General features: G+C 54.2%; 10 protein-coding genes across 10 annotated transcripts; 3 read left to right on the top strand and 7 right to left on the bottom strand.

The window, feature by feature from the left end:
- Window positions 1–625: 625 nt before the first annotated feature.
- CPAR01_12446 (neutral/alkaline non-lysosomal ceramidase) lies at window positions 626–5,964 on the bottom strand (the record flags this gene model as incomplete). Its single annotated transcript, XM_060496702.1, has 7 exons — window positions 626–2,562; window positions 2,616–3,221; window positions 3,283–3,344; window positions 3,560–4,146; window positions 4,195–4,707; window positions 4,759–5,289; window positions 5,338–5,964. The coding sequence occupies 7 exons, from the start codon at window positions 5,962–5,964 to the stop codon at window positions 626–628; spliced, it is 4,863 nt and encodes a 1,620-aa protein (XP_060344235.1).
- Window positions 5,965–8,500: 2,536 nt separating this feature from the next.
- CPAR01_12447 (helix-loop-helix DNA-binding domain-containing protein) lies at window positions 8,501–11,501 on the bottom strand (the record flags this gene model as incomplete). The annotated part of the gene is made up of 2 exons (XM_060496703.1): window positions 8,501–10,603; window positions 10,656–11,501. 2 exons carry the CDS (start codon window positions 11,499–11,501, stop codon window positions 8,501–8,503), a joined length of 2,949 nt encoding a protein of 982 aa, XP_060344236.1.
- A 25-nt stretch (window positions 11,502–11,526) lies between these two features.
- Window positions 11,527–12,312, bottom strand: CPAR01_12448 (uncharacterized protein; the record flags this gene model as incomplete). The annotated part of the gene is made up of 2 exons (XM_060496704.1): window positions 11,527–11,884; window positions 12,125–12,312. 2 exons carry the CDS (start codon window positions 12,310–12,312, stop codon window positions 11,527–11,529), a joined length of 546 nt encoding a protein of 181 aa, XP_060344237.1.
- Window positions 12,313–12,341: 29 nt separating this feature from the next.
- On the top strand, window positions 12,342–12,734 carry CPAR01_12449 (uncharacterized protein; the record flags this gene model as incomplete). Its single annotated transcript, XM_060496705.1, has 1 exon — window positions 12,342–12,734. The coding sequence occupies one exon, from the start codon at window positions 12,342–12,344 to the stop codon at window positions 12,732–12,734; it is 393 nt and encodes a 130-aa protein (XP_060344238.1).
- A 1,415-nt stretch (window positions 12,735–14,149) lies between these two features.
- CPAR01_12450 (uncharacterized protein) lies at window positions 14,150–14,257 on the top strand (the record flags this gene model as incomplete). The annotated part of the gene is made up of 1 exon (XM_060496706.1): window positions 14,150–14,257. One exon carries the CDS (start codon window positions 14,150–14,152, stop codon window positions 14,255–14,257), a length of 108 nt encoding a protein of 35 aa, XP_060344239.1.
- Window positions 14,258–14,785: 528 nt separating this feature from the next.
- On the bottom strand, window positions 14,786–14,929 carry CPAR01_12451 (uncharacterized protein; the record flags this gene model as incomplete). The annotated part of the gene is made up of 1 exon (XM_060496707.1): window positions 14,786–14,929. The coding sequence occupies one exon, from the start codon at window positions 14,927–14,929 to the stop codon at window positions 14,786–14,788; it is 144 nt and encodes a 47-aa protein (XP_060344240.1).
- Window positions 14,930–15,366: 437 nt separating this feature from the next.
- On the bottom strand, window positions 15,367–17,013 carry CPAR01_12452 (uncharacterized protein; the record flags this gene model as incomplete). Its single annotated transcript, XM_060496708.1, has 1 exon — window positions 15,367–17,013. One exon carries the CDS (start codon window positions 17,011–17,013, stop codon window positions 15,367–15,369), a length of 1,647 nt encoding a protein of 548 aa, XP_060344241.1.
- Window positions 17,014–17,878: 865 nt separating this feature from the next.
- CPAR01_12453 (uncharacterized protein) lies at window positions 17,879–18,367 on the bottom strand (the record flags this gene model as incomplete). Its single annotated transcript, XM_060496709.1, has 1 exon — window positions 17,879–18,367. One exon carries the CDS (start codon window positions 18,365–18,367, stop codon window positions 17,879–17,881), a length of 489 nt encoding a protein of 162 aa, XP_060344242.1.
- Window positions 18,368–19,007: 640 nt separating this feature from the next.
- CPAR01_12454 (UvrD/REP helicase) lies at window positions 19,008–21,980 on the top strand (the record flags this gene model as incomplete). Its single annotated transcript, XM_060496710.1, has 1 exon — window positions 19,008–21,980. The coding sequence occupies one exon, from the start codon at window positions 19,008–19,010 to the stop codon at window positions 21,978–21,980; it is 2,973 nt and encodes a 990-aa protein (XP_060344243.1).
- Window positions 21,981–22,129: 149 nt separating this feature from the next.
- CPAR01_12455 (uncharacterized protein) lies at window positions 22,130–22,753 on the bottom strand (the record flags this gene model as incomplete). Its single annotated transcript, XM_060496711.1, has 1 exon — window positions 22,130–22,753. The coding sequence occupies one exon, from the start codon at window positions 22,751–22,753 to the stop codon at window positions 22,130–22,132; it is 624 nt and encodes a 207-aa protein (XP_060344244.1).
- Between the last annotated feature and the right edge of the window lie 1,504 nt (window positions 22,754–24,257).

Below are 24,257 nucleotides of genomic sequence, written 5' to 3' on the forward strand. Positions count from 1 at the left end.
TGAGGTAGGGAAGCGTGCTAACTTAGGAAGCCCTGCGGCCACTCGCAACTTCCAAGACCCAGTATGCTCGCTCTGGCCCCAGGCTATGTTTCTCTTGGTGGCTCGCAGGATTGTTTGTACGAGTACTCAAGAGGTGAGATGGAGGAAAGGGCAAAAAGGGAAAGAGAGAAAAGTGAGGAAAGGATGCATGTGAGTGCCAAAGACATATAGAGAGCTGGGAGTTCTTTCACAAACACAGAGTTCCAGGACTCTTATAGTAGCTATGTCGCATTGCTCAGCATTCAATAAATTCGTCAATCGCTCAAGTTCCCCAGAATGGCTTGGTGACACATGAGTTGAGCGCCAAAGGGATTACATGATCTTGGTTCATCAATATTGATATTTAGCCTGTGGGTGACTACTAACTCAATTACCCAATAATCTCAGTGACACCGGTTTTGTGGCAAGGAAGATAGAGTAAGCTAAGGTATCTAGATATCCCGATAAGAGCCAAGGATCGCGCAGACCTTGACATCACCTCATCGGTGTCTTTCGAGAAAGTACTAAGATCAAACGATCTTCCCGTAACGAAGCCAGGCTCTTGCCCTGAGAATCTGACAATGACATCCTCATATCAAAGAAAGATCTACCAGTCTGAAGGATATCTTGACAGCATGTTCGAAAGTATATAAAGATAGGAGTCAAACTGGATGAGTTTTATCTCCTCCGCCTCATCCTTGAAGAGATCCATGCCCCCTTTATGTGCAAACATCACAAAGACTCCAACCCTCACATAGGATCCAGGCTCTTCCGCAGGATGAATCACAAGGCCATATCCAGTACGCTTGTGCGTCGGATTCGCACAGTATCGGCATGTCTCAATGGTCTCGTTACCGTCCGGAAATGACATGCCGCCAACTTCCGCATCACTCGGCACCCAATCGTCAAAGTCTTCGTCGTCACAATTCGCCCTATGCTTCAGGTTTTTCCAGCTCACTGTTGCCGAGCAGCAGCTCGATACCAATAATAATCGCATACTCTTCGGCGCTTGTACCGAGGTTTCGTTGACGTTCCAATCGAGCATGCAAGTTCCAACGCCGCCTGAAAACTGACCGTACAATGGGCGGCAGTCACTGTGGGGCTTCAGCTCCCTTCTGACGTCTGAGGGAAACGGGCATATTCTACCTTTCAATCGAAGGAAGCCTCCAGTAAGCGCCCCAAAGCGATTGCTACCTCGGAGATCCATGTGGTAGTCTACCAACGCAAAGTCGAGCCTGTTATGACAAGGCATTGACTTGAAAGATTCAAAGCGTGACCAATTTCCTTTTTCCACCTCGATTCCCTCTGTAATAATTTCTCTTTCCGTCAACTCCTCCTGGTACGCTGTTTGTGAAGCCCAGCTCCATGATGGCGCGATGTACGGATCTGTGTGCTGCAAGCTGTGCACAACTGAGGCTAATTCACCCGCTGGTGGTCGTGGAATGTACCAAAGCAGCTGGATATGTAGATCGTCTTTCCACAAGCCTGCCAGATATGTGTCGCCCGTAAGTGTTGCGAATGCCTGAGCGATACCGGCAAGTCCGGGGAGTATGTCCTCGGGATATGTCCAGGCTCTTTTCGAGACCTCGTGAACAGCACGCCAATTGCCGTACACACCCATCTTGGTAGTCGCTGAGCGCTCCGGCTGCTTGGAAAGCTTTCCAAAAGCTCTCCTTATCATGACTTGTAGTTCACCATAGATCCTATTAAAGTCGATGTATCCGTTCTCGGACGTTAATTGGATTTCGCAGATAAAATGGCCCATGTTGGGCCCAAACAGGATCATGCGGGGTGAAAGAATACTCTCTTGAAAGGTCCAGCCCCTTCGATCCCAAGCGGATCGCTCAAGATCTTTATGAACTACTGGTGTTTTGCTTACCAACTCCTCCAATATGTCTGCGTCGATGTTTGTCGATGAAAGAATAAGTCTGTAGGTACCTCTGATATGTTCATGGCGTGATGATTGAAATTCAACTTCAAGACCCTGCGGTCGTGGTCCGAGATAGCCTTCAAGACAAGACTGTGAAGAGAGAGGGCAAATAGTCACATAACAAGAATGGTAGATCTGTCCCACCATTTGACTCTCTCGGTCCCAGTCTACATTGTCTTCTTGAATGATACACAAAGCGTCAACCCAGAGGTAGAATATACCGAGCGCCCTGCAGACCTTGATGGTGTCCCGTACGACGGGACTTAAGGAGTCAAGAGGTATCCCTTGACAGTGGGTCAAGATGGTTTCTTCTGTGGTTTTGGTCTGCTTGAGAGCATCTTCTTTGGATCCCCAGCAATAGCTCAGTGTCGCATAGTCGAGAGCATCGATCATATCAGATTCGAGCATGTTTTCAACGATGACAAGTCGAGGTGCGTCATCCTCGTTCTGACCGACATGTATCAGTCTGGTGGGTAAGAATGGCGTATCTGGCTTTCCATGGTCACACAAATCGTCGCACTCTCGGAGCTGTAACTGGAGCCATTCAACGCTGGCCGGGTCCAATGGTCCGGGGGCGGGCTTCGCATACACCCTCAGCCATTGGAGCAAATCACCTTTCACGTGGAGTTCAGAGTCCAGTCAAAGCAAAAATTGTTGAAGAACTTACGGTCGCTAGACTCGATGTCAAAATAAAGATTTGCAATTCGGTGTACCTTGTCAAGATTGTTGGTCGTTCTTTTGACCGCGTAGACAACGCATCTCCAGAAGGCCAAGCCAGGATCTGTGTCGATGATCTCGAGCTCATATCCCTGTCCTCCAAACAGATATCCCGCACCGATACGAATGTCGCCAACGTGACATATTTTCTGTCGTATGAGCTCTTCCCGAAGAAAACCACACATACGGCACCCATCAGCAGCGGATTCAGCCATCAGGGGCAAGTCGGGTATTGTGTCTTCCCAATAAAAAGTGGGCCTCAAGAATATTGTATCGCTCTGCGCTTCCGAATGCCGCAGGGGAGGCTCATCGTTACAGTTCGTGCCCTCGTAGAACTTGTCGTCGCTGTCGTCGAACACTATAAAGTCCCAGCACATGTCACAGAGGCTACCGTTTATCGAGGAGCAAGATCCTTCAGACTCTTCGGAATCCATGTTAGGCTGCTTGAATTTGAAATGCTCCAGTACCTGGTCAGCCATTAGTCCACTTTGGACGGAAATGAAACTGGCAGTGGACTCACCAGAAACACGCTTGCAATCAGGCTGGGAGGTGGATGCTGATGGAGAGTGTAGCCCGTTGAATGATTTCGGGCGAAGGGGTGGGAGGTGCTTATGTACCTATCCTTGAGGAGCCCTCGTGGTTCCAACTGGAGGCAGGCTGAGTGGTGATAGGCCGCCTGCTGAATATATGAAGAAGTACGTACCCGGATGTTACTGCCTCATTGTGCAAGATGGGTTGGCTGACCAACGAGCGATGGAAAGAGTCAGCTTCAACTTTGGAAGAACTAGGGCAGTAGGTATTCGTGAGAAAAAGACATTACGATTCATCACTACGAAAACCCAACCGTCATAATCCATAATCATCACCACCCTTCTGGCCCTCCCCTAAACCAACGTGAAATTTCCACTCGTCCCCTCGAAAGCCGAGATGCTCCCAATCAACGGCTTCGAGTCACCATAATACTTGATGCGATACGTCCCCGGGCCAGCCCCGTCACTCGTCCCAGTCTCCCAACTAATCACAACCTCGCTATACCCGAGCAAGAAATTCGTTCTCGTCCAAGTGTACACAAGGAACCAATCCGCGTCGGTCCTGATCTGCACCCATTTTCCGCTCTGTAGCTGCTCGACCGCGGCGTACGTGCCCTCGAGCCTAAGGTTATTCCGCGGGTTCGCGGCTTGGAACGTGGCATTGACTACCGCACCGCGAGTATACGACGCCGACGGTTGTCCGATGGCCTGTCCGAAGGAGCGGCCTGCTGGCGCACCGTCTACGACAACGCCAGTAATAAAGGAGAGGGAGTTGGCTCGGTTGTCTGGAGGCGAAGGACCCGCTGCGGGTGTGGACGTGGAAGAGGGGGAGAGGTAGGCGATGTTGGAGACGGTAAGGTTGATGTAGGCTGGAAGAGTATTGGGTCCGAAGAGGGTCGACGCACCCTCGTAGCGTTGGATGGCGTACTCTTCGGGGGTCGCGATGTAGTGCTGGAAACTGTCAGTGACTATCAAGAGAAGGAAGCTTGCAAAACTTACGGCATAGGTGTTGGCGGGACCACCAAGGACAACAACAGGATCATTAGGAATAATACTCTTCGCAGCCTCCTTGACAGCAGCCTTCCATCTCCGCCCACTCATTGTCGTAGCCTCACCGGGAGCAACGACGATGACCAGCTGTCCAACACGAAGCATCTGAATGTCTACAATATTGGGGCTCCAAGCATACGGGGTACTCATCTCACCAACGTCTAGCAACACGGGCTTCGGTTGTTGACACGCAGCCTGCTCAGCGCTGGGTGTTCTGAGAAGACCGGAGACGACTGCCCAGAGAGGGTTGGCATCGGGGGTGCCAGAGTCGGCCTGGGTGAAGTCGAAGGCGCCGGGTCCGTCCGAAGTTCCCGCAGCGAAGGAGTAGCCGAGCGCAGCAGGGCAGGTTTGGCCGATGGTGCCGTCTGCGAGGGGAAATTTGAAGTACGACATGTCTTGGAAGAAGTGGAAGGACTTGACGCTGGTGCCAGTGACAGGAGTGGAAGTCGTAGCAAGAGCATTCTAACAAGGAGCATTAGCCATGTTGGATCCCGCATCAGGCTGATCACTTACATAGACAGACTTGGCACCGGCGTATTGACGACGTCCAATCTCGTAGCAGCTCGAGATACCCAGATCCAACTTTTGGAACGCGGGGCCTCTACCATGGCACGACTGGCTCTTGCCGTCGGCACAGGTGCTGTTCTCCAGACTACACTGCTGGCCGGAACCGTCATCGCAGTAGGCGCCGAGTACATTGGGCGTGGTATCACCCACATTCGCCTGGCTGAAGCCGGCTACGAAGCCTGGTGCGGCGCTCGCGTCACTCGCGAGGTCCTTCTCGAGAAGATACGCCGCGACACCCTTATTGTCGCCCGCTACGTGCGTGCTGTTCTGGAGGATCGAGGTGCCATGGGTTGGGTACCAAGTGAGTACACCCATGTTCTTGCCATCGGAGGCGCGCTGGAAGCGAAGGAGGGTCAGTGTCGTGTCAGTGGTGGCGCTGTACTTGGCCCTCTCTGCCGCGGGGTTGTTGAGGTAGGCATATAAGCTGCGGTTAATGGCGCCGTCAGTGACTTCGGTGGTTCCGACGTCGAGGTATCCCTAGGAATGTTAGTCAATTGGCGAGTCTCTCGAAGATGACCAGCGTACCTCTTGTAGAGACTCGTGTGCCCTCTTGATGGAGAGAACTGCACCGTCAACAATAGCCTGGTAGCTCTGCTTGTCGAAACCCAAGCTGGTGACCTGCGGCAGGAGGTAGTTAAACCAAGCTCCTGGGCCAGCGTGGCTATGAGTACCGGTCACGGCAACGTTGTTCTTGTTATACACGGAGTATCCCGAACCAAGAGCTGCAACACCCTCGAGGATGCCCTTGCGAACGGCCGTGTCACCACTCTGAGTATCTAGCACAAGATAGACGAAGCGATCGCTCGGCTTGCTCACATCCCCGACAATGAAAGCACGGCTGTAGATCCGCTGTCTCAAGCCGGTTCCAACCTGGCTCAGATCAGCGTACCCTGCAAAGCCAATCTCGACGACAGGGCCGGTGATGTCAGCCTTGCCAACACCAAGGAGGTACTTGTCGCCCGCCGCGGCACGCGTCTTGGGTTTGGCATGCCACTCTCCGTCGGCATTGCGTTCAAACTTGAGGGTGGCACCTTGTCGGGTTCCTAGCTGGGAGAGACTGATGGTGACGAGCAGCACGAACGAAATCAAAGCAAAGACGGCGAAGAACGAGCGTCTAGGCATCTCGAGGCCAGAACGAGAGTGACGAGGCATCGTGGGCAATCAGTCTGTGAACTCAAGCTTCCAAGCTCGAGAACTGCGGGCAAACATGGCGTGTCACCCTCTCTTTTATGGCCCGCCTCGACGAGCTCGTGGCTCGTGGACATCGTCTTCCCCTCCATGTTCTTTGGAGCTCCTGTGAGCTAGCCGAGCTTCTGACTAACAAACAGGACGGGTACCTGGCCATCATAATGCCGGTCCTACGGGAAGGGGAAAGTATGCCGATGGTTTGGACGCGATGATTTGTCCGTGTCTCCTGAAGGGCTGCGCAACATTGGATAGCTGGCAGGTGGTATTCCCAAGTGAGGAGACCAGGGGGGGGGGGCATGAATACTCGATTCTCGATGGAAAATCAGGGCAGAGAAGCGAACTAGAGAGACCGGAGAGGGCAAGAGAAGGCCTGAGGGGCCCGGCGAAGGGAGCGAGGCACGCGAGGCAGCAAGCGGTCAACTCTCGCGTCTCTAGAGAAAGTGACGAGCCAGTCTGAGAGATGAGCATTCGCCCTTGCCAGATGCAATCTTGCGTCACATGGCGCCCGGTGATGTCGGTATCTGATTGGATTTAGAGATTGTGGTGTGGTTGCCATCAGGATGCGGGGAGTTGCAATTTGGGGTCAGTTGCTATCGCCATTGGGCAGGCCAGTGCTAGCTTTTTGGAGTTTTGGAGGGCGATGACCGCGAGGGAGGGCGTATTCCCCTCGGCAGGATGGGCTCCGATTTGATGCTGAGAGGGAGGATGAGAAGCGCGAGCTAGGTTGTCGGGGGTGTTCGCAGATACTTCGCTCGAACAAGCGCCCAGCTCGTGGCAAACCACAGGACTAAGCACCCGCCTCCAAGACATTTCCCCAGCTTTGGCACTTGTCAGTGCTTTGGGCTTCGTTATTGAATTCAGCCTCAGGGTATGCTGAAATTGGGATGATAAGGTAGCTTTGATATCGAGATGAATCAGAAGCGAGGGATGACTTGGCAGTCCAATATTGCTGCTAACCGCGTCATGATATTGTAGATAGACTGATAGACATGGGAGTCAGATATTCATTTGCTATGCGTATTCTTCAAGGGACTGATAACAACTCACATGTCGGGCGGCACTCGAGACCCGTTCCAGCAGGCCATTGCTGTAACCTCCCTCGATAACCTGGCAAAAGGCCCTGTCGCCGTTCCCATTCAGGCGATCATGTGCCGGGCGGGACAAGGAAAAGGACGGACGGACGTTGGGTTTGACGGTTCGGATCCGATAAGTCTAGCGACCGTTGCTGCTAGCAGTCTCTAGTGTGTCTAGTGCAGGTCGAAATGTGTGACTGTCCATCTCCCCTCCCTTAGACATCCGTCCCTTGTTGAAAGCGTGAGGTGTGTGGTGGGTGCCAAGGTCCATCCTGTGCAGTGTGCAGTGTGTTGTTGTCGTGTTTAACGTGCCGGTATCTTTGGCCGGGTTGGGGGGTCCCGGTCTCATGCACCTTTGAAAGGTGGAGACGTACCTAAAGTACCCACGATCACTTGAAGCCCAGGGCCCTTGCCGTGTGCCTAAGGGAGCAAAAAGCGGATTCATTCCCTCGACTGCCGCACCGAGAGACGCCGATAAACTTGCAGCACTTCGATGTACTCGGCCTTCCGAATTACCTTGCTCAAAGGTGTGCGAATGCAGAGAGAGTACTTACTCCATACTGATTCTCCATCCAATTCGGCCCATCTCATCCCTTACCATATGATGCATCTCTCTTCGAGTCCTTGCCCTCACCCCAGCGTCTCCTCTTAAACACTGCCCAGTCCCATCCATAGTCTTTCCATATGGTCCTGAAAAACACCATCAACGTCAGTGTCGTCTTCAAAACACCAGACATCGTATGCTTTCCTTTCAACTTCTCATCAAACCCTCTGGTTATCTCGATGCTCGATGACTTGAGCAGAGCGTAGTAACAACACGTCCTATTGAAAGAGGAAAGTCGCCTGTGCCCTCCATGACGGAGTGACATACCCCTCGTTGCAACCCTCACGGAGACAGCTGACTGGAATGGGGCAAAGCTCCAGGGTGTCCTCCCTCCCCCCGCTGCAGCTCACCGTCGCCCACGTACAAACTCCAGATAACATATCAGTTTTGTATGCAACGAAAAATCGTCGATATTGATTCTACATAATGGCAGGCCCCTTAGCCCGCATATTATAGAGAAAGAGAAAGTTTTCCATCGCAACTTTTTGAGCCGACTTGTATATATCCCCAAACCACACCGTCCGTCTCCTTGTTCTGTCCCATTCCGTGACAGTCCGCGCGAGAGTTCAATCTCAGTCAGATGCGACGTCCCGTCTCTGCTCATGCAAAATCCGCTGGTTCCATCCTTTTCCAGCCGTAAGTCTCGTTGCTTCCCTTGCAAAGTAACGCCAGTCCAAGACATACGTCCTCCCCAATAGTGACGCCGAGCCCTTTGCCCTATCCATAGAAAGTACAACAATATAAAGGAAATAAGATGCATCTACTAAGTATGTAAATAAGGGGAGATACCGCCTCTGAATATACCACAACACATACACCTCCCTCAGCACCCATCTTCTTCACACTCGCTCATACTACCGTAGCCCGTGTCGGTCTCCATGCCGACAACACTTTTAGTGATGCTGAGGCAGCGGTCCACCATTTTGTGACGGACGTCCTGCTCGAGACCACACTTTTCGCCAGGAGCGCTGCCGATCCAGATACGGAGACTGCCGGCGACGCGCTCAAGAGACGTGCTGAAGTTGTCAGAAGACGACTGTTGTGCGTATAGTTCTTCCATAAGCTTGAAGAGAGCGGTGCATCCAAGGAGAGACATGTTGGCGGTAGCGCTGGGGCGGGCGATCTTCTCGATAATTCCGAATCCCTTTTGTGATGGGGTGGCGGCCAGCTTGGCACGTTGAAGGTGGGCAATAGCCATAGCACAGTCGAGCGCCATCTGGACATCGGGCGATTGGGCGGTAGACGACGAGTCGATGATGGCGGCAATCTTGCTGAGGGACTTTTGTTCGCTGGTCGGCTTGATGTTCTGGAGAGCGGCGGCAATGTTGGCTCCTCGCTTCTCGTCAACAAGCACGGCGCGGGCCACAAGAGCGCGTGCCTGCACACCGGAGCCGATAGGAGCTGTCTTGAGGGCGGTGGTCAAGCAGGTTGACACTACCCTCGGGGCATCACCATCATCCTTGCTTGCCTCGAGACTGGTGATCAAGGCACGCTGAATGGTCTGGCTCGACCACCAGGCAGCAACAGCATCCAGTGGGGATCGGACAGCCTGGTCGTCGACAACGGTGTCCATTCCGTCGTTGTGCTCGGTAACTCCCTCGGTAGTCGACAAGTTCCACGCCAGGTTGTAGGCCCGCTGGACAACGCTGTTGTTGAGCACGTCGTCGCATTCTTGCTCGATGAGGGCAGCCAGATGCTCGGGGAGATCATCATCGACCTGCTCAGAGTTACGGCGCAGCTGCGAAAGAACACGGTTCTGGTTTCTCGCCTCGTTCCAGAGGGAGCGGGCGACCTTCTTGGCAACGATATTGTGAAGTCCCTTGGCACCAAGATCCCAAAGAAGGACACGGACGTGAAGAGCCTTGAGCATCAGTCGGGAAGGGGTATCGGGAAGGGTGCCTGATGCCAGGAGGGTAAGGGTCAGTCGGCTCTTGTTGATCTCAACGTCGCCTCCTGCAAGCTGGGCATCCAACGCAATTGACCAAGCCTTGACACGAGCAGCCTCCTGCTCTTCAGTGAGACCGGTGAGCATTTGGTAGCCGTGGACACCGATAGCGTTGCGCATGCTTAACTTCATCGTCTTCATGATTAGAGCGGCAGCTTCGAGGAAGAAGTTGTGCTGAGGAACCCAGACGGTCTGAATTGCAGTCAACCAAGCTTGGCGACGGACGTGAATTGGGGATGCAACGGAACCAGCGGCCTGAAGCGACTCCCGAAGACGTTGCGCCTTCTTGGGCTTCCCCTCAGATGGAACGAAGAGCGAGGGCACAAAGACCCACAAGCAAGTGCCAAGGAAAAACAAAAGTTTCAGATGCGAGATGATCTGGGCAGGAGAGATGTAGTAGCCGCCAATGTGCATGTGAGAAGTCGATCCGAGATAGCTGAGCAGTTGGATGGGCAGGGCGAAGAGACCGCGGCCTTCGGGCGTGTCGTTGCTCTGCTCGTTCTCTCGCACAGCCTCGACAATCATGAGGCCGGCCAGCGAGCCGACCATCAGCTTGCCGAAGTACTGACTGCTGTTGCCCCATCGTCCTTGTTGCTGCATCTGTTGCTGCTGCTGCTGTTGCTGGATCTGTTGTTGTCGCATGACGTTGGGGTTTCCGCGGTAGTTTTGCTGTGGCATGGGGTAAGGTTGGCCGGCCGCCATTTGAGCAGAAATGATACGCTTCATGTCGTCAGGCACAGGAATCATGCCCTGTGCAGACTCGCCACGCGGCGTTCCGATAGGGGTGCTCATGTACTGATCCTGGGGGTACTGCATGGGAGTCGGCGGTTGCTGGAGAGGGCTCATGGCACCATTCATCGCGCCAGCCATGAAAAGCTTCTCAAAGGCGGCGATTCTGTTCTGCATGGCATGGTTTTCGTCGCAGAGACGGTTATTCCTCTTCTCCAAATGGCGAATGTACTCGGTGGCCTTGCTCAAAACCTGCGATTGTCAGTTACTTGTCTTGTCAGAACGCTTCATCCTGACGACTTACTGTAGCCTTGTTGAGCTTGTGGGCTGGCGTCAAGCCGTGAAGTTCCTCGCGATCTTCGGTGGTGTCTTCTCCCCTGGCACTCTTGGACATGATCCTCAGACTAGGAACGCTATCTCGAAGCGCGGCAATCTTATCGTTGAGATTGGTGCGATACCTCTTCTCAATCATGTTATGGGCCGTCTTCTTGATAGGCTGGCCGTCCTCATCCTCCTCCTCATCGTCGTCGACATCAGCCGAAGACTTGCGCTTCCTGCTGGCCTTGCTGGAGTCGTGGGCATCGGGAGACGACAGTCCTGCTGCCTTGTGATCGCTGGTGGCGGATCCGGGGCTCGGCTCGCTCTTGGGAGATTGATACTGCAGATGGGCGGGCATGGCGATATTTCTGAGCTTTTCCTGTTGGGCGGGAGTCAGGGTACTCAGGGTCTCTTGCGGGAGGGTGTGTGGTTGGCCTCCTCGATGGGATTGCTGGTTGTTGGGGGCGGGAGGGGGAGCGGCATAGAAGCCAGCCTGGGCGAGAGTTGAGTGATCAAGACCGGAGGTGACGGCGGGAGGGCCGTGTTGATGGTGTTGGTTATTCGGAGAGAAATCCCACGGAGCGGCAGTCTGGAAGAGAGGAGTGGCGCCAGCGGCGGTGGTGACGGCAGCGATGTTGTAGGTGTCGTACGGGGGTGTGTCCTGAAAGGACCAATTGTTTGCGTCGTAGTAGACCTGATTGTCGTTGGCGATGCTGGATCCTGTTCGGTCGGATTTGACGTTCTGGCCGTCCGAGTCGTCGAGGAACGACGGGGGCACGCCGAGGTTCGAGTCGTCGAGGCCAAATAAGGCGTTGGGATCCTGGTCCGCCATGTTGCAGAGCGGTCAAAATATGCACTTATGGGCTGATGCTCAATTCATCGAAGTCGGGACGGGCCTGGGATTCTTTGGGTGCGCTCGGCGCTGGGAATGGGGGCCAGGTCCCGGAATCTAGAGCGGGACTCGATGTGAGTGGCCGGCGAGCAGCGACGGGAGCGGTGGACGAGGCCGCAGGGTGAGGGAGTGAGGTATCGGGAATGCGAGAGCAATTGACGGCAATCAGCGGCGTGGTGCTGAGCGGGAAGAATGTCTGGTCGTACGACTGTCGGCAGAAGGCGATGGACAGATGGGGATGGAGGAGTGGTGTCAGCCGGGAGGCAGAACGGAGAGACCCAGAGGGAAAACAAGCGAGAGGGTCGAAGTCGTATGACGCTGGTCTGGTTTTGCGGCGCCTTATTTTTCCTCTCACGGATGCGACGCAGCGAATTGACGGGACTTGCTGGGGGTGGGCCACTGCTCTCAGGGCCAGACTGCAGGTCGAGCGTCGAGGGAGGGAAGAGAAAGAGGGGCGGGGATGTCAAGTTGTGCGTGTCGGGGAACTCTGTGGTTGCTTGATGTTCCTTTCCGATGCATGCACATTCAACGTGCAGTGCAGAGAGATTATTCTGGAGTCGTACTTTTTCTTGGTCTGTACGGATATCCTGACGAAGAATTCGAGATGCTCAATTGCGGTTTGGCAGTGCCAGTCAATGGGTGGAGGGCAGGCAATCGGGAATCGAAATCGAAATCGAAATCGGGTGGGAGGGTCGAGGGAGAGCGAAAGAGGGAAGCAGAGAAGGGGAGAGGGAAGGGAACGGGGGAGCATCGTACGATTATCTAGAAACTACGCCTGATATGAGCCCAGAGACCGCAGGAGCCCAGACCACCACCCGTCCCTGCCCGTCCTTGCCAATGATCCATCTCGTCAGGTACGTATTCGCACCAAGTACCTACTCCATACCTTGGTGCTTTCCTCAGTTCCTACAGGCTGCCACCAATCAGCCGTGGATCGTACCTACCCTTAGACTCGACGCAGGAAGGACCAGTCCTAGGCACCTTCTACGACCCGTAGCCCGCCCGCTGTCCGTACCAACTCCTTCCCACATTTGGGTTGACCACCATCAAATGTACCTACGTATGTACTGCCGCCGCCGACTCGTCCCTGCTTCGCTGCCCTACAAACCCTGGATGCTGCTGCCAACACTTCCTTCCTGCCAGGTCTGCACCATCTGCTTCATGAATTATTAAGGGAAAGTCCTCCCAACTCTCGATACTGACGGCTGCCGGCAATGATCCCGCCGGCTGGCAATTCGGGGAAGGTCCACTCGCACTTTGACAGCAGGTACGTATCCTCACACCTTGTCTAATATGAGACGATACCTTCCTCCCGTCTGCCCGCTCGCCCGCCTGCCCTGACTCCCCTTCAGGTACCGACCTTACCTTGGGCATCACTCAATACCTAGGTGCTCATCCAAGCGTGCCAGGCCAGGCCAGGCCAGGGAAGACAGATGAGCAAAGAACTCACACTCGCAAGTCTCACAGTCTCGATCGCAACGATGTGGGACGCCAAAAGTCTGGCAAAGGGCAGTTCTGAGTCTTGGATCAGCGCTGGGAGATGCCGGATGGGCCTGGTCATGGAGCCCCGGGGGACCAGGAACACCGCGCCGGCCGCCCTCTCTAACTCTCACAGTGGCAAGCGTCTTTCACCCTCCTCTCACACACAATCTCACTTGCTCACTTGCTCACTCACCATAGGTACGCATCGCTCATCTTCCAGGCTTCCCCACTCCAGAAACGCCACTTACCGCCAAGCAACACTGCGCCGTGGCACGCGTAGAAACTGGCAAAAAGGCATGACGGGCAAGTCAAGAGTGAGAGAAGTGTGTGAGAGTTCACCCTTCGGATGAGAGGGGGCCACCCGCGAGCCGGGAACGCCTTGGTAGCCCAACGCTTCCACATGCTGTCTACGGTTACGGACCGAAACTATCGCTTGATACCGAATCTTGAACTCCTATGGAATTCCAATGCGGACTGCGAGTAGGTAGATACTGCAAGCGCTGCTCACAAATCCGTCCCGTTTCCATGTAAAAGTCTCATTGCTCATCGCTTCTTGCCTGAATCCGTACTCGTAGGGATCTCAAGTTGCTCAGCTCCTCCTCGTCACAAACACCAGCCAGCCAGGATCACCGCTCATACTCCAGCTCAGCTCGATGGGTGTCCCATGATGACGACGGGCATTTTTCTGCCCTAGCCTTTTTACGTCTCCACACTTTTCATTTGCGATGCCCCCGTTTCTCTTCAGTTGCTATTGATCTTTAAAGTATCCGTACCTCGACCCTCGATGAGCCAAGACTCACCGGCGCTCGCCGTAGCGCTGGGTCGCCGGATCACAAAAACCTGCAAGACACCTGAAGAAAGAAACGGAAAAGAAGACTTCGCCCCCCAGCGGCCCTCACTAGATTAAGACTCGAGAGAGACATCAGCCGTAAGCTAGTAGAGCTCGCTAGTTCCAATATCTCCGGTGCTGAAAGGCTGAAAGCAGCTGTGGCTTTTCCACTATCAATCACCTTGCTCACCGGTGGCGCCTCGGTTTCTGTCTCTCCTCGCTTTCCTCCTTCTCTTGCGCTCTTTCAAATTTCCAGCTGTGTTTCTCGTGTCCGGATATGCCTCTTATCTCCCCCTCGCAAGCGCGCGCGCGCTCGTCACGGTCGTTTTGGTGCTTCATGCTTCTTTTCCAGACCAGGGCCGTGTCCTCGACTCGTGGACCGTGAGGTGTCTTCGCCCGTCTCTACCAATGTGCGTGTGTGCCTGTCTCTGCTGCTCACGCTCAGTGCCCACACTCAGTCCCCTACCCCGTCCATTACACACACAATACACCTTGCACACCTCGTCCTTCTGATTCTCATCCAGCGCCTCAGCGAGTGTCTCACAATGGAGCATGGCTGCGACTCACCCTGCTTGAGCCTGCCACAACATCACCAAGAATGCAGAAAGGCCAAGCATCCCACCCACGCACCCCGCAAACACGCTTGGCGGGTGCTTGATCTTGGCCTCTAACCATCCCTCCGGCCCGTTGGACCTCGTGCTTCAACGTCTTTAGCAACTCCCAAAGACCCAGCAAAACTGCTCAAAGTCTGAACAGTATCTGTCCCCCTCACTGGTGACGTTGACAGCCATCAGTTAGCCTTTAGTGTGCCTACCATCTGCCTGCCGATCAACAGACTCTCTTTGGCTCCCTCATCTCTCACTGTGACTGAACCAATCGAGTACTACTTATTACCCCTCCCTCATCCGAGACACTAGAGACAATCCCTCAACCCTCCGTCTGGACCATCTGAAACGCCTATTCGTCCTTGACACGCATGGCACGAACCCTGAATTGCATACTGCAGCATTGCAGAATGCGAGCGAAGAAGGAGGGCAGAAAATAAAAACTTAATCATTAAATACCTGGGTGCTATCCGTGGATCGTCTCGTTCCAGAGAGGAGGGCATGACAGATCGTCTTCCCTCTGTCCTGCGCGTACTGACTCTTGTCATAAACTCTGATCATTGAACCGGAACCCCTCATCTTTCCCTTTCTTGCTATGTAAAATGGTATTTTGCGTATGTGCGATAGAAATCCGATGAAAGAAAACTAAGATCCAATTAGGAGACAACGCCAAGAAACGTCTCTCTCTTCCTCATCCTCTCTTCTCTCTCTGATTCCCCTCTCCTTCATCCCATTTACAAAAAGGGGAAAAGAACATTTCATCATGACATTACCCTACGGTCGCCCGCCAGGCCCTGCTTTGCATTGTCCACAGTCTATATGGGTATTTTGCCCCCTGTCCGTACTCTCCTTTTCTAACTTCCCGGAAACCTGCCCGACAACCCTCTGTTTACCAGATGTCATCATCACTCCTGACCATCTCCAACGTTGGTGTCTTAGGCTCCAGCTTCTTCATCCTCTTCCGGTCAGCCTTGGTGATGAGGGACGGCGTCATGGGCACGCAGGGCGTGAAAGGCTGGTAAGGCGAGTACGGCACCGCCATGCCAGTAGCCGGCGTACGTGCTCCCGACGGCGACAAAGGTCCCGTGCGCGTGAACACGGTCTGTTTGGTGGTCTGCGAAGCCAGCGACGGTGAGCTCAGAGCAGGCTCGTACGCGCGCAGAGGCAGGGATCCGCCAGTGCGGACTGCCGAAGGGGCCTTGGACCGGAACCCGGCTCCTGGCAGGGGCGAGGCGGGGAGCTGGAACGAGGATCCCGGCTTCGGAGACGAGGGTAGGGTGGAGCTGAATCGGGCGCCCGGCTTCGGGGATTGCGGGAGCCCGATGAGCGGCGCGGTCGATCGCTCCGAGACGGCGGAGTTGGGGTCCATTTCGGAGGGCGCCGCAGACGGCTTGCGGACATGACCGATGGGGATCTGGCCGCCGATCCGCTCGTCGATGCTCTGGGTGCTCTCCGGGGAGTGGTCAGGGCTGACGGGTGATACCTGGCCGTTGTGCTGGTGTACTCCGTACGGCATCTGCATCTGGCTCATGGGCACCGGAGGGGGCGGGGGCGGTGCGTACTGCCGCGGCGGTATGGCGTTCATCTCTTGCGCCTCCTGTCTCGGGAAAGTTCCCGTCATGGGTGTCATGATGGGTGACGAAATGCTGATACCCCGGACGTTCTTGTCTTTCTTAGGAGAACGCAGCGCCGAGAAGATGGATGAAGCTCTCGACTGCTTCTTCTCTGGCTTCTCCTCTGCCAAGTTCAGGTTGCCTGGCTTGTGCTTTTCCTTCCTCAGGGACGACTTGCTAAAGCTGGCATTCGTCGGCGTTGGTAGCTGAGGGTTGGCCGAAAGTACCGGTGACCCTTCCAGCTTGATGCCCTGAAGTTTGGCCTCCTCCTGCTCCATCACGTACTTGTACATCTCCTCAAGTTGCGTTTGCGCCATTTTCTTATCTTTGGCGACGATTCTCTGGTCCACGGTAAAGTCTATTCCGGGCGCCTGAAGCGTCGACGTTGGTGTTGGGTTGACGTAAGGGGTCTGGGGAGTTGGATATTCCGACGTCTGGTATTCCTCGGCACCGGGATACGAAAAGTTGCGGACGGGGCTCCGGGGAATGCTCCTGGGCGAACTCGGCACCTCAAGGGTGAGTTTCGGGGGTGACTTTGGATCGTCGAGTGGCTCTTCAAGTCCACCCTCAAAGTTCACCTCGTCGTCACCGGCAGTGAGGGCCTCACGACGTCTTTTCGATAGTACGAGCAACAAACCGGCGACCAGCACCAATGATACTCCGTAGGAACCGACGATGGCGCCGATCTGGTAAGGGAGATATGCAGGGTCTCTGAGAGCGTTTGCAGATGCAGGCGGTCCGTCCTCTGGTGATGGTGCGGGATCCCAATCAATGTTCAACGGGTTGTTATTGCTGCGAGTCTCCAGGACAGACGGTGACGGGGCTGCAAGTGTGATGTGGCTGCTGCAAAAGAAGAAGTAAAGAACGAAGGTCAAGAAGTGAAGTCGAGGACACGAGTTAAGAAGGGCTTGGACGGGTTTCATGGTGAGGTGGTGAGGACACCGCAACTCTTTTTAAAAGTCAAATCCAGCTTTGATGATCTTACCTCCTGGAGGAGGGTCCGAAACACATTGTGATGGAGAAGTTACATGGAAAGGCACGGATATGCGGCGTACAAAGGGTATATAGCGGCTGGTGAAGTTCGGCAGTGCGTCGAGATTGGCGCTGACCGTGTGCTCTGGACTCTGACTTGCTGAACACCCAGGCACGACGCCTGCGAAGCGGTCGCACTCGCATGATGGCGACGATAAAATAGCGCCCAAAATGGCTCGTGGCTATTAATGTCGTCTGCAGAGGAGGCGGGAGCATCAAGGGCTTCCCGAGATGTGGTTGGACGGATCGACGTGATGGCAGGGGGCGTAAGCGCCGAGGATGGCTGCCGGGGGCATGATTGGATTGCTCCGTCACATCCAAGTTGATCCAACCCCGCGCCGTGCCACCCTTCATTGTCATTCAACAAGAACTCTGGCAACTCAATTCGTCCTCGCAGGGCAATAAACCATGTCCTGCCATGCCCTGCCATGGCCCCAAACTGGTTGACCATTGAGAGTCGGAATCACCGTGGTCTGTCGTGAACAGTGGTGAAAAAAGAGGAGCGGTTCCCAGGTCAGCTGTTCAGGTGGTTCCGCCTGTCGTCCTCGCTTCTCATCCTGTCTCTCACGTCTCTTCAGTCTCGACTGTCCAAGGGGACACATGCAAAGCGAATCCAGTCCCCCAATTCCAGGCCCAAGTCCCGGCAGCGGGAAGGCCATCCCTGCATTGGCCCCATCACTATCTCGTTCTGACCGCATGAGCTGCTGCAATAGGGCACAACGTTATTGCACTGGCCTTGCCCTCTGGAGCATCGCATCACAGGCGTCCTCGAATGGGATCTCTGCCCAAGTGTGACTTCACATTGCGGACAGCATTAAAGCGTGATGATCGTAACTTCATCACCGTGATAGGACCGACGCTGCTCTTCTGCCATCGAGCGACATCAACCGATGGAACGTTGACTTTGTCTCTGCCCGTTCGTGCCGTTGAGTTGAGTTGCTCCTGTTTCTCATCCACGACGGAGGGGAAAACCTTGGGCGAGCACGGGTGAATGTCCGTTCGCTTTCGGCGGGTAGACAACAACCCTTCGCGAGTCATCAAAGCAACAATGAGGAAAACAGACTTTGTCCGAGCGATGCTTATTCGCTTTGCCCAGTGGAGCGTTCCGTGGTCCCTTACACCCTTCCAGCCGGTCGTTGCCGGTCTGGCACGTCTGGGTGTGATGGAAACGGCGGGATGGGACTGTTGATCGAAGAAACAAGAGCCAGCTTGTCGAATCAGAGCCACGCATAATGGTTTTGGCATAGACTCTAGAGGAAGGGGACTGTGGTGTTCACCCCGCGGAGCTCAACCGACAAACCATCGGCGAATGCATCCGGATCCGAGGTGTGACTGCACCGCCTATTGAAACTCGCCCATGATTGCCGCAATAGGGCTTCTTTTGCCTGGGCGCTTGGAGAGCATCGAAGCAACGGAAGAAGCCAAACTGAATCGTCGGGTCACCCAGTGGCTGGGTGGGATTCGTGGTTCATGTCTCAGTGGGTGACTTTGAATTCATGAGTTGAGTCGTAAGAACAAAGAAGCCATCAACGAGAGTTTAGCGGTCCGGTATGGGAGTGTTCCCCTGCTGCTTCAGTGCGAGCTGCAGGTGGGTCGCGGAGGTTTGCGGATCTGCGGATGCACGTGCGTGGCGAGGTATCCTTGGCAGGGGCCTCCACCCACGTGAGGGATCACCTGATGTCGTGCCGGGTACACAGGTACCGCGATATTGACCTGGGTGCTGGTGCCACAATCAAGCAACCGCCAGACGCGTCAACTGAGCCCTGAGACGCGACCCTCTTCATCGGGAGGCGTTAATCGAGCGGAGCATTCACTGTTGGACAGCATTCTGTATACCAATATTTGCAATTCACTTCCCTTTCCTGCCAATGATCGCCTTACGACAATGAATTCGTCAAGTTCGGCCCCAGGCCCGGCCGAATCCATCCTTGCGACATTGAATCCAGCACAATGTCGCGCCGTCACGTCCAAGAATGCCACCGTCGCCATCCTGGCTGGCCCTGGAAGTGGCAAGACGCACACCTTGACATCTCGTGTCGTTTGGCTTGTGGACAATGTTGGATACGCGCCCACTGACATGATTGTCGCCACTTTCACGGTCAAGTCCGCACGGGAGATGAAGGAGCGCATCTGCAAGGCCCTTGGAGATGACCGCGGGAAGAAGATTGTTCTCGGCACATTTCACAGTATTGCTCGCCGCTACCTGGCTGCCTATGGCAAGCGTATAGGGCTTGATGAAAAGTTCGCCATTGCCGACGATGGAGACTCGAGAGCCGTCATCCAGAGGATTTGCAAACGATTACAGCTATCAGTCGATCCTCCTGCTGCAAGATCATGGATCAGCAAGAAGAAGGCTAGGGGTGACAATCAGGCACCAGTAAAGCGGAACGGCAAACCAGTACCCGAGAATCGCGATTTGGAAACATGCTTTCGCGAGTACCAAAGCCATCTCGAACGGTCGAATCTGCTGGACTACGACGATTTGTTGACTAAGTGTGTGGAGCTACTTCGAAAGCACCCTTCTTGCGTTGCCAACGTCCAGGCTGTACTCATTGACGAGTACCAAGACACCAATGGCATTCAGTACGAACTCATGAGGCTGTTTGCTCAGGCACGAGAACGAATAACCATTGTGGGAGATCCGGACCAGAGCATCTACGGCTGGCGTTCCGCCGAGATCAAGAACTTGTACCGTCTGCTAAAGGACTATCCCAAAGCGGACGAGATCTCCCTGGAGGAAAACTACCGCTCGTCCCAAGCAATCCTGGATGTCTCCCTGAAGGTTATCCAGCAAGACAAGAAGCGTTACCAAAAGGTCCTGTTACCTATCCACAACAAAGGCACACGACCGGTTCTCCGGAGACTAAAGTCTTCAGCCGTGGAAGCCGAATGGATTGTGTCTGAACTCAAGAGAGCCTTGCTGATGGCCGGCAAGATGCTGACCTACGATGATGTGGCCATTCTCCTACGGTCGGCATCGCTTTCTAGGCACGTCGAATCCTCTCTAGGAAAAGCAGGCATTGCATACAAAATGGTTGGCGGATTCAAGTTCTACGACCGCGCTGAGGTTAAGGTGATTCTTGACTACCTGCGTGTCATTCACCAGCCCGACAACAATGATGCAGTGGCCCGCATCATCAATGTTCCCCGCCGCGGCGTTGGAGACACAACTATAAAGTCCCTTCTTGAGGAAGCCGAGAGCTCCAAGCTCAGTGTTTGGGTGGTGCTAAATAAGCATTGCCGGGGAGAGCGCCAGGCAAAGACGAATATCAAGAAGGCCATGGAGCAAAAGATTAGCGCAGAGCTTCTGAGACTGATTTCTGGGATCAGAAGGAAGATTGAAGAGCCTCCAACCGGGAGTCCATACTACCACTTGGTCGACCTTATCCAGAATCTGCTTTCACAGCTCAACTTCCAGAGATACCTTCAGGAGAACTACCCCGAAGAGCATGAGACGCGATGGGCCAACGTTCAGGAATTCATCAGTCTGGCGGGCGATTTTATGCGAGACTTGAACGCCACAGCTGAGGAGGATCGTCTTCCAGTGATCGATGGAGTCCAGCAGGTGCAAGAAAATGACGCCTTGGGCCGTTTCTTGGCAAACGTCTCCTTAGCGTCGGATGCGCAGCAAAAGGGAGATGCGGAGAACAAGCCGAATGTGACCATCTCAACTATTCACGCAGCTAAGGGTCTTGAATGGCCCATCGTCTTTGTACCAGCAGTGTACAATGGATCCATTCCACACTCGAGGTCAGAGGATCTCGACGAGGAACGTCGGCTACTTTATGTGGCCATGACACGTGCGCAGACACTCCTCTACCTCAGTTGCCCAATGTACAGCTCGCAGAATGGAGGAAACGGTGGCGAGCGTACTGAGCTATCGCCTTTTATCCCATCAGAGATTCATCCGTATTTTAGGAAAACAGGTCCGTCCTTTGAGCCTGGGATCCTTCAGGAGATGGGGCGCATTCTTGGAAGAGAGAAAGTTGTGCCAACACAAGACAAGGTGTACAAGGAACTGCCGCCCATGGAACGGCCCGAGGACAACTTATGGCCCGAAGATCCGGAAGACTCTTTCGGCGAAAGGGGCGCGAGTGGGAGGAACATGCCCTGGGCACAGAGACGCCCTCGGGCACAGGCAACTTCAGCATCAGAAGAGGGCGATTCCCAGCCGATACCCACCTGGCACACTTCTACAACAATGAACAGTGCTTCCAACTTCACTCTGCCAGGCTTTACGACTGCAAGCGCGGCACGGGAGATGCTGGCTGCTGCAAGGGAGATGGCCGCATCCGCTCAGCAAAACGACTCTGGACCTCAGAAGTCCGCCGCGCCCAGAAAGGGAACGTCGAAGCGGCCGGCTGATCAGCGGAGTCTTCTGGGTTTCGTCAAGAGGACCAAATCCGATTTATCGCATACATCCTATCCCTCAACACATCGTCCAGCAGCTCCCGAGCCACGATCGATTGCTCAAGAGCTTCCAGAGTTGCCAGACTTGCACCAAGCGCAGCGCCCTGCGAATGCCATTGAGCCGGGCCTCAGCGGTCACCGACTCGGACAGGGGAGAATGCCCGTCAAACCAGTAAGACCAGCTTTCGAGGGCACCGCGGGGCCAAAGAAACACTATACAAACTTCTCGAGCTCCCCGCCTCGAGCGAAGTCTCCTGAAAAGGAGAATCAAGACATGAACGAGCCACCGCCGGTCCGGGAACGGCCGGCGAGCTGCTTACATACGACCACGACTACGAATGGCTTTGGGGGATTCAAGCGGCCGGCGGCGTTAAAGAAGGAAGGAGGCCTTGCACCGATAGACCGGCTGAGGAAGCCCTTCAAGCCGTTGACGATTAATAGATCATGAGGGTATGGTCATGGCTTCTTGCTTGGACTTTTGCGGCGTTTGCTGTGGGCACGGCGTTGCTCAGGTGTTGGCTGGGCATACCTCGTAACATGATGATAGAAGAAATCTAGATATGTACATTGAACATTTTGATTACATAACTCCTTACCTCAGGTACTGGGCAAAAGTGATAGGCTCAATACAAGCACAATAGGGTAAACCAAAGTCCTCGCGACATAAGACAGGACAATATTCCTCCGAGCTGACGGACACGTCTCCACTTTTCCCGGGTGCAGTCGGCTGGGGTGTGCCACCTTCACGCTTAGGCATGTCGTTTTACGATGACTCCAGCGCATCCTTCGTAAATATGGCAGACGCTCGGGTCGTAAATAACGGCGGACTGAGAATATAAACTCTTCGAGCGCAACGCGATAGATGAAGATAGCATTGGTATTATCAGATACGCCATCATACATATATGCGTAGCCCTCTAAGAGTAAACAAGATTTAATTCTCAATTTTTTTTTTCTTTTTGAAATCAGGAATACGGTAACAACAAAGCCCAAAGTCATGTCAGCGGCTACAGTACGTATCGCAACAAGGACTCTCGTCCTCCCCGCAGGTCTTCGGGGCCGTCCGCTCCAGCGCGCAGCCTTCTCCACATCGCCGTCCTGGACTGCCGGCGGTACTGCGCAGGGCAAGAACAACAGCAGCAGCAACAACGTCAACGGTAACAGCAACAAAATAGGAGGAGAAGATCCAATTGAGATCCCGGCATTCAATCTTCGACACATTTCTTCTAGTCCTCGGGCGCGGTTTTGGTTGATCACGGGGTTTTGTGTGATTGCGAGCGTGGAGATGTATGGATGGTATAATTTTGGGCCAAAGATTTTGGGGTGGGAGGGGAAGGGGGAGGATAAGTGATGCTGCTGCTGCGAGCATGACTCTTATCCTGAGAGTGGTTTTTTCGTACTCAAAGAGAAGTCTGAGGTCTAAAATTTCTACTACTACATCAATATTGCGATAGATGCCACAGTCTAAATTGAGTACAGCGCAAACATGTGGGCGCCATATTCTTCGGCTTTCTGAGGGTGGCTTCCGCATTCTGCGAATGGCTTTTGATACATTGCCTTGTTCAGATGTTCTGTCTTTTTGCATCGCAGTCGTGATACGGATGTCTTATCCTAACGGTAGTACTCATCTTCACCTATCGAAGATCATATGTTCCATCCGGACTATATAAGTGCAGGGCAAGACTCCACCGCAGGTGACAAGAGTATTTTAGGGCGATACGTCTGAATATATGGTACTTTATTTCAAGAGAATGTTTAACCAGAATAGGCTTACTCACGATCTGAGCGAAAGTCTGCCACGAGAAAATGCCAATGAACCCCGCCACCCACTACGGTAAGCTTGGTCAGGTCGTTAGATAAGAAGTTATACTGCCGATTGAATTTGTTAGATAGGTAGGTAATGTGAACGGTGACCTTTGCTAAGAGCTTCTTTTCGAGAAGCTTGAGCTCGTCAGAATTTACATCGAAGATAGGCACTCAACACGCCTGCCTGGACGATTGCATGGACATGCCAGTGAGGTTCCAGTTGTTGGTAATCAAGACCTTGACATATTGCTACCACGGATACTTGATACACATGAGTTCAGTAGATGCTTGGAAGGCCAAGGGATAGTGTGTGGTAAGCTTGTAGACACAACCAGTTCTAGAACCGAAGTCCCCGGGCCGAACCTCGAGCGGGACTGGATTGAAGTATCCGGGTATCCGTAGGCCCCAAGTCCGGGGGAATCCCCGCGTGAGCCTCCGGAAAGGCAGCCGACCATGTGCCGCATTGGGCAGGTACCTGACTAAGAGATCCACGTGACTGTCATCGTGACGCCATTGATTCTGCGGCGACTAACAGCGGGGTGGCTGGGAGGGAAATACCCAATAGAATGGCTGGAGGACGTCCCCAAGCTCCCCCAAGGACCCCAGCCGAGAGCGAAAGGTGGACCCACTTCTGCAGGCAGGAAGCACCAGCAGCCGGTTGGGTGGGTGCGGCGCTGCGGCGTTGCGTGGTTGAGGTATGCACCTCAGGCAGTTCCGTAGTGGCCCGTGGTGAGTGCCAGCACTGAGACACCCGCTGCCGCTGCTGTTTCTGGTGCAACTTGAGGTGGATGACGCAGACACGCCGTACAGCGTACACGCGGGCGGAAGAGTCGCAAGTGCAAGTGCGCCACACGAGCAGCAGCCCACCGCACCTACCTTACCTTACCGGAGCTCCCAGAAAGCTTGCTACCTACCTTAC

The sequence above is a fragment of the Colletotrichum paranaense genome (assembly GCF_030867605.1).
Source record: "Colletotrichum paranaense strain IMI 384185 chromosome Unknown Scaffold_11.1, whole genome shotgun sequence".
Lineage (NCBI taxonomy): Eukaryota > Fungi > Ascomycota > Sordariomycetes > Glomerellales > Glomerellaceae > Colletotrichum > Colletotrichum paranaense.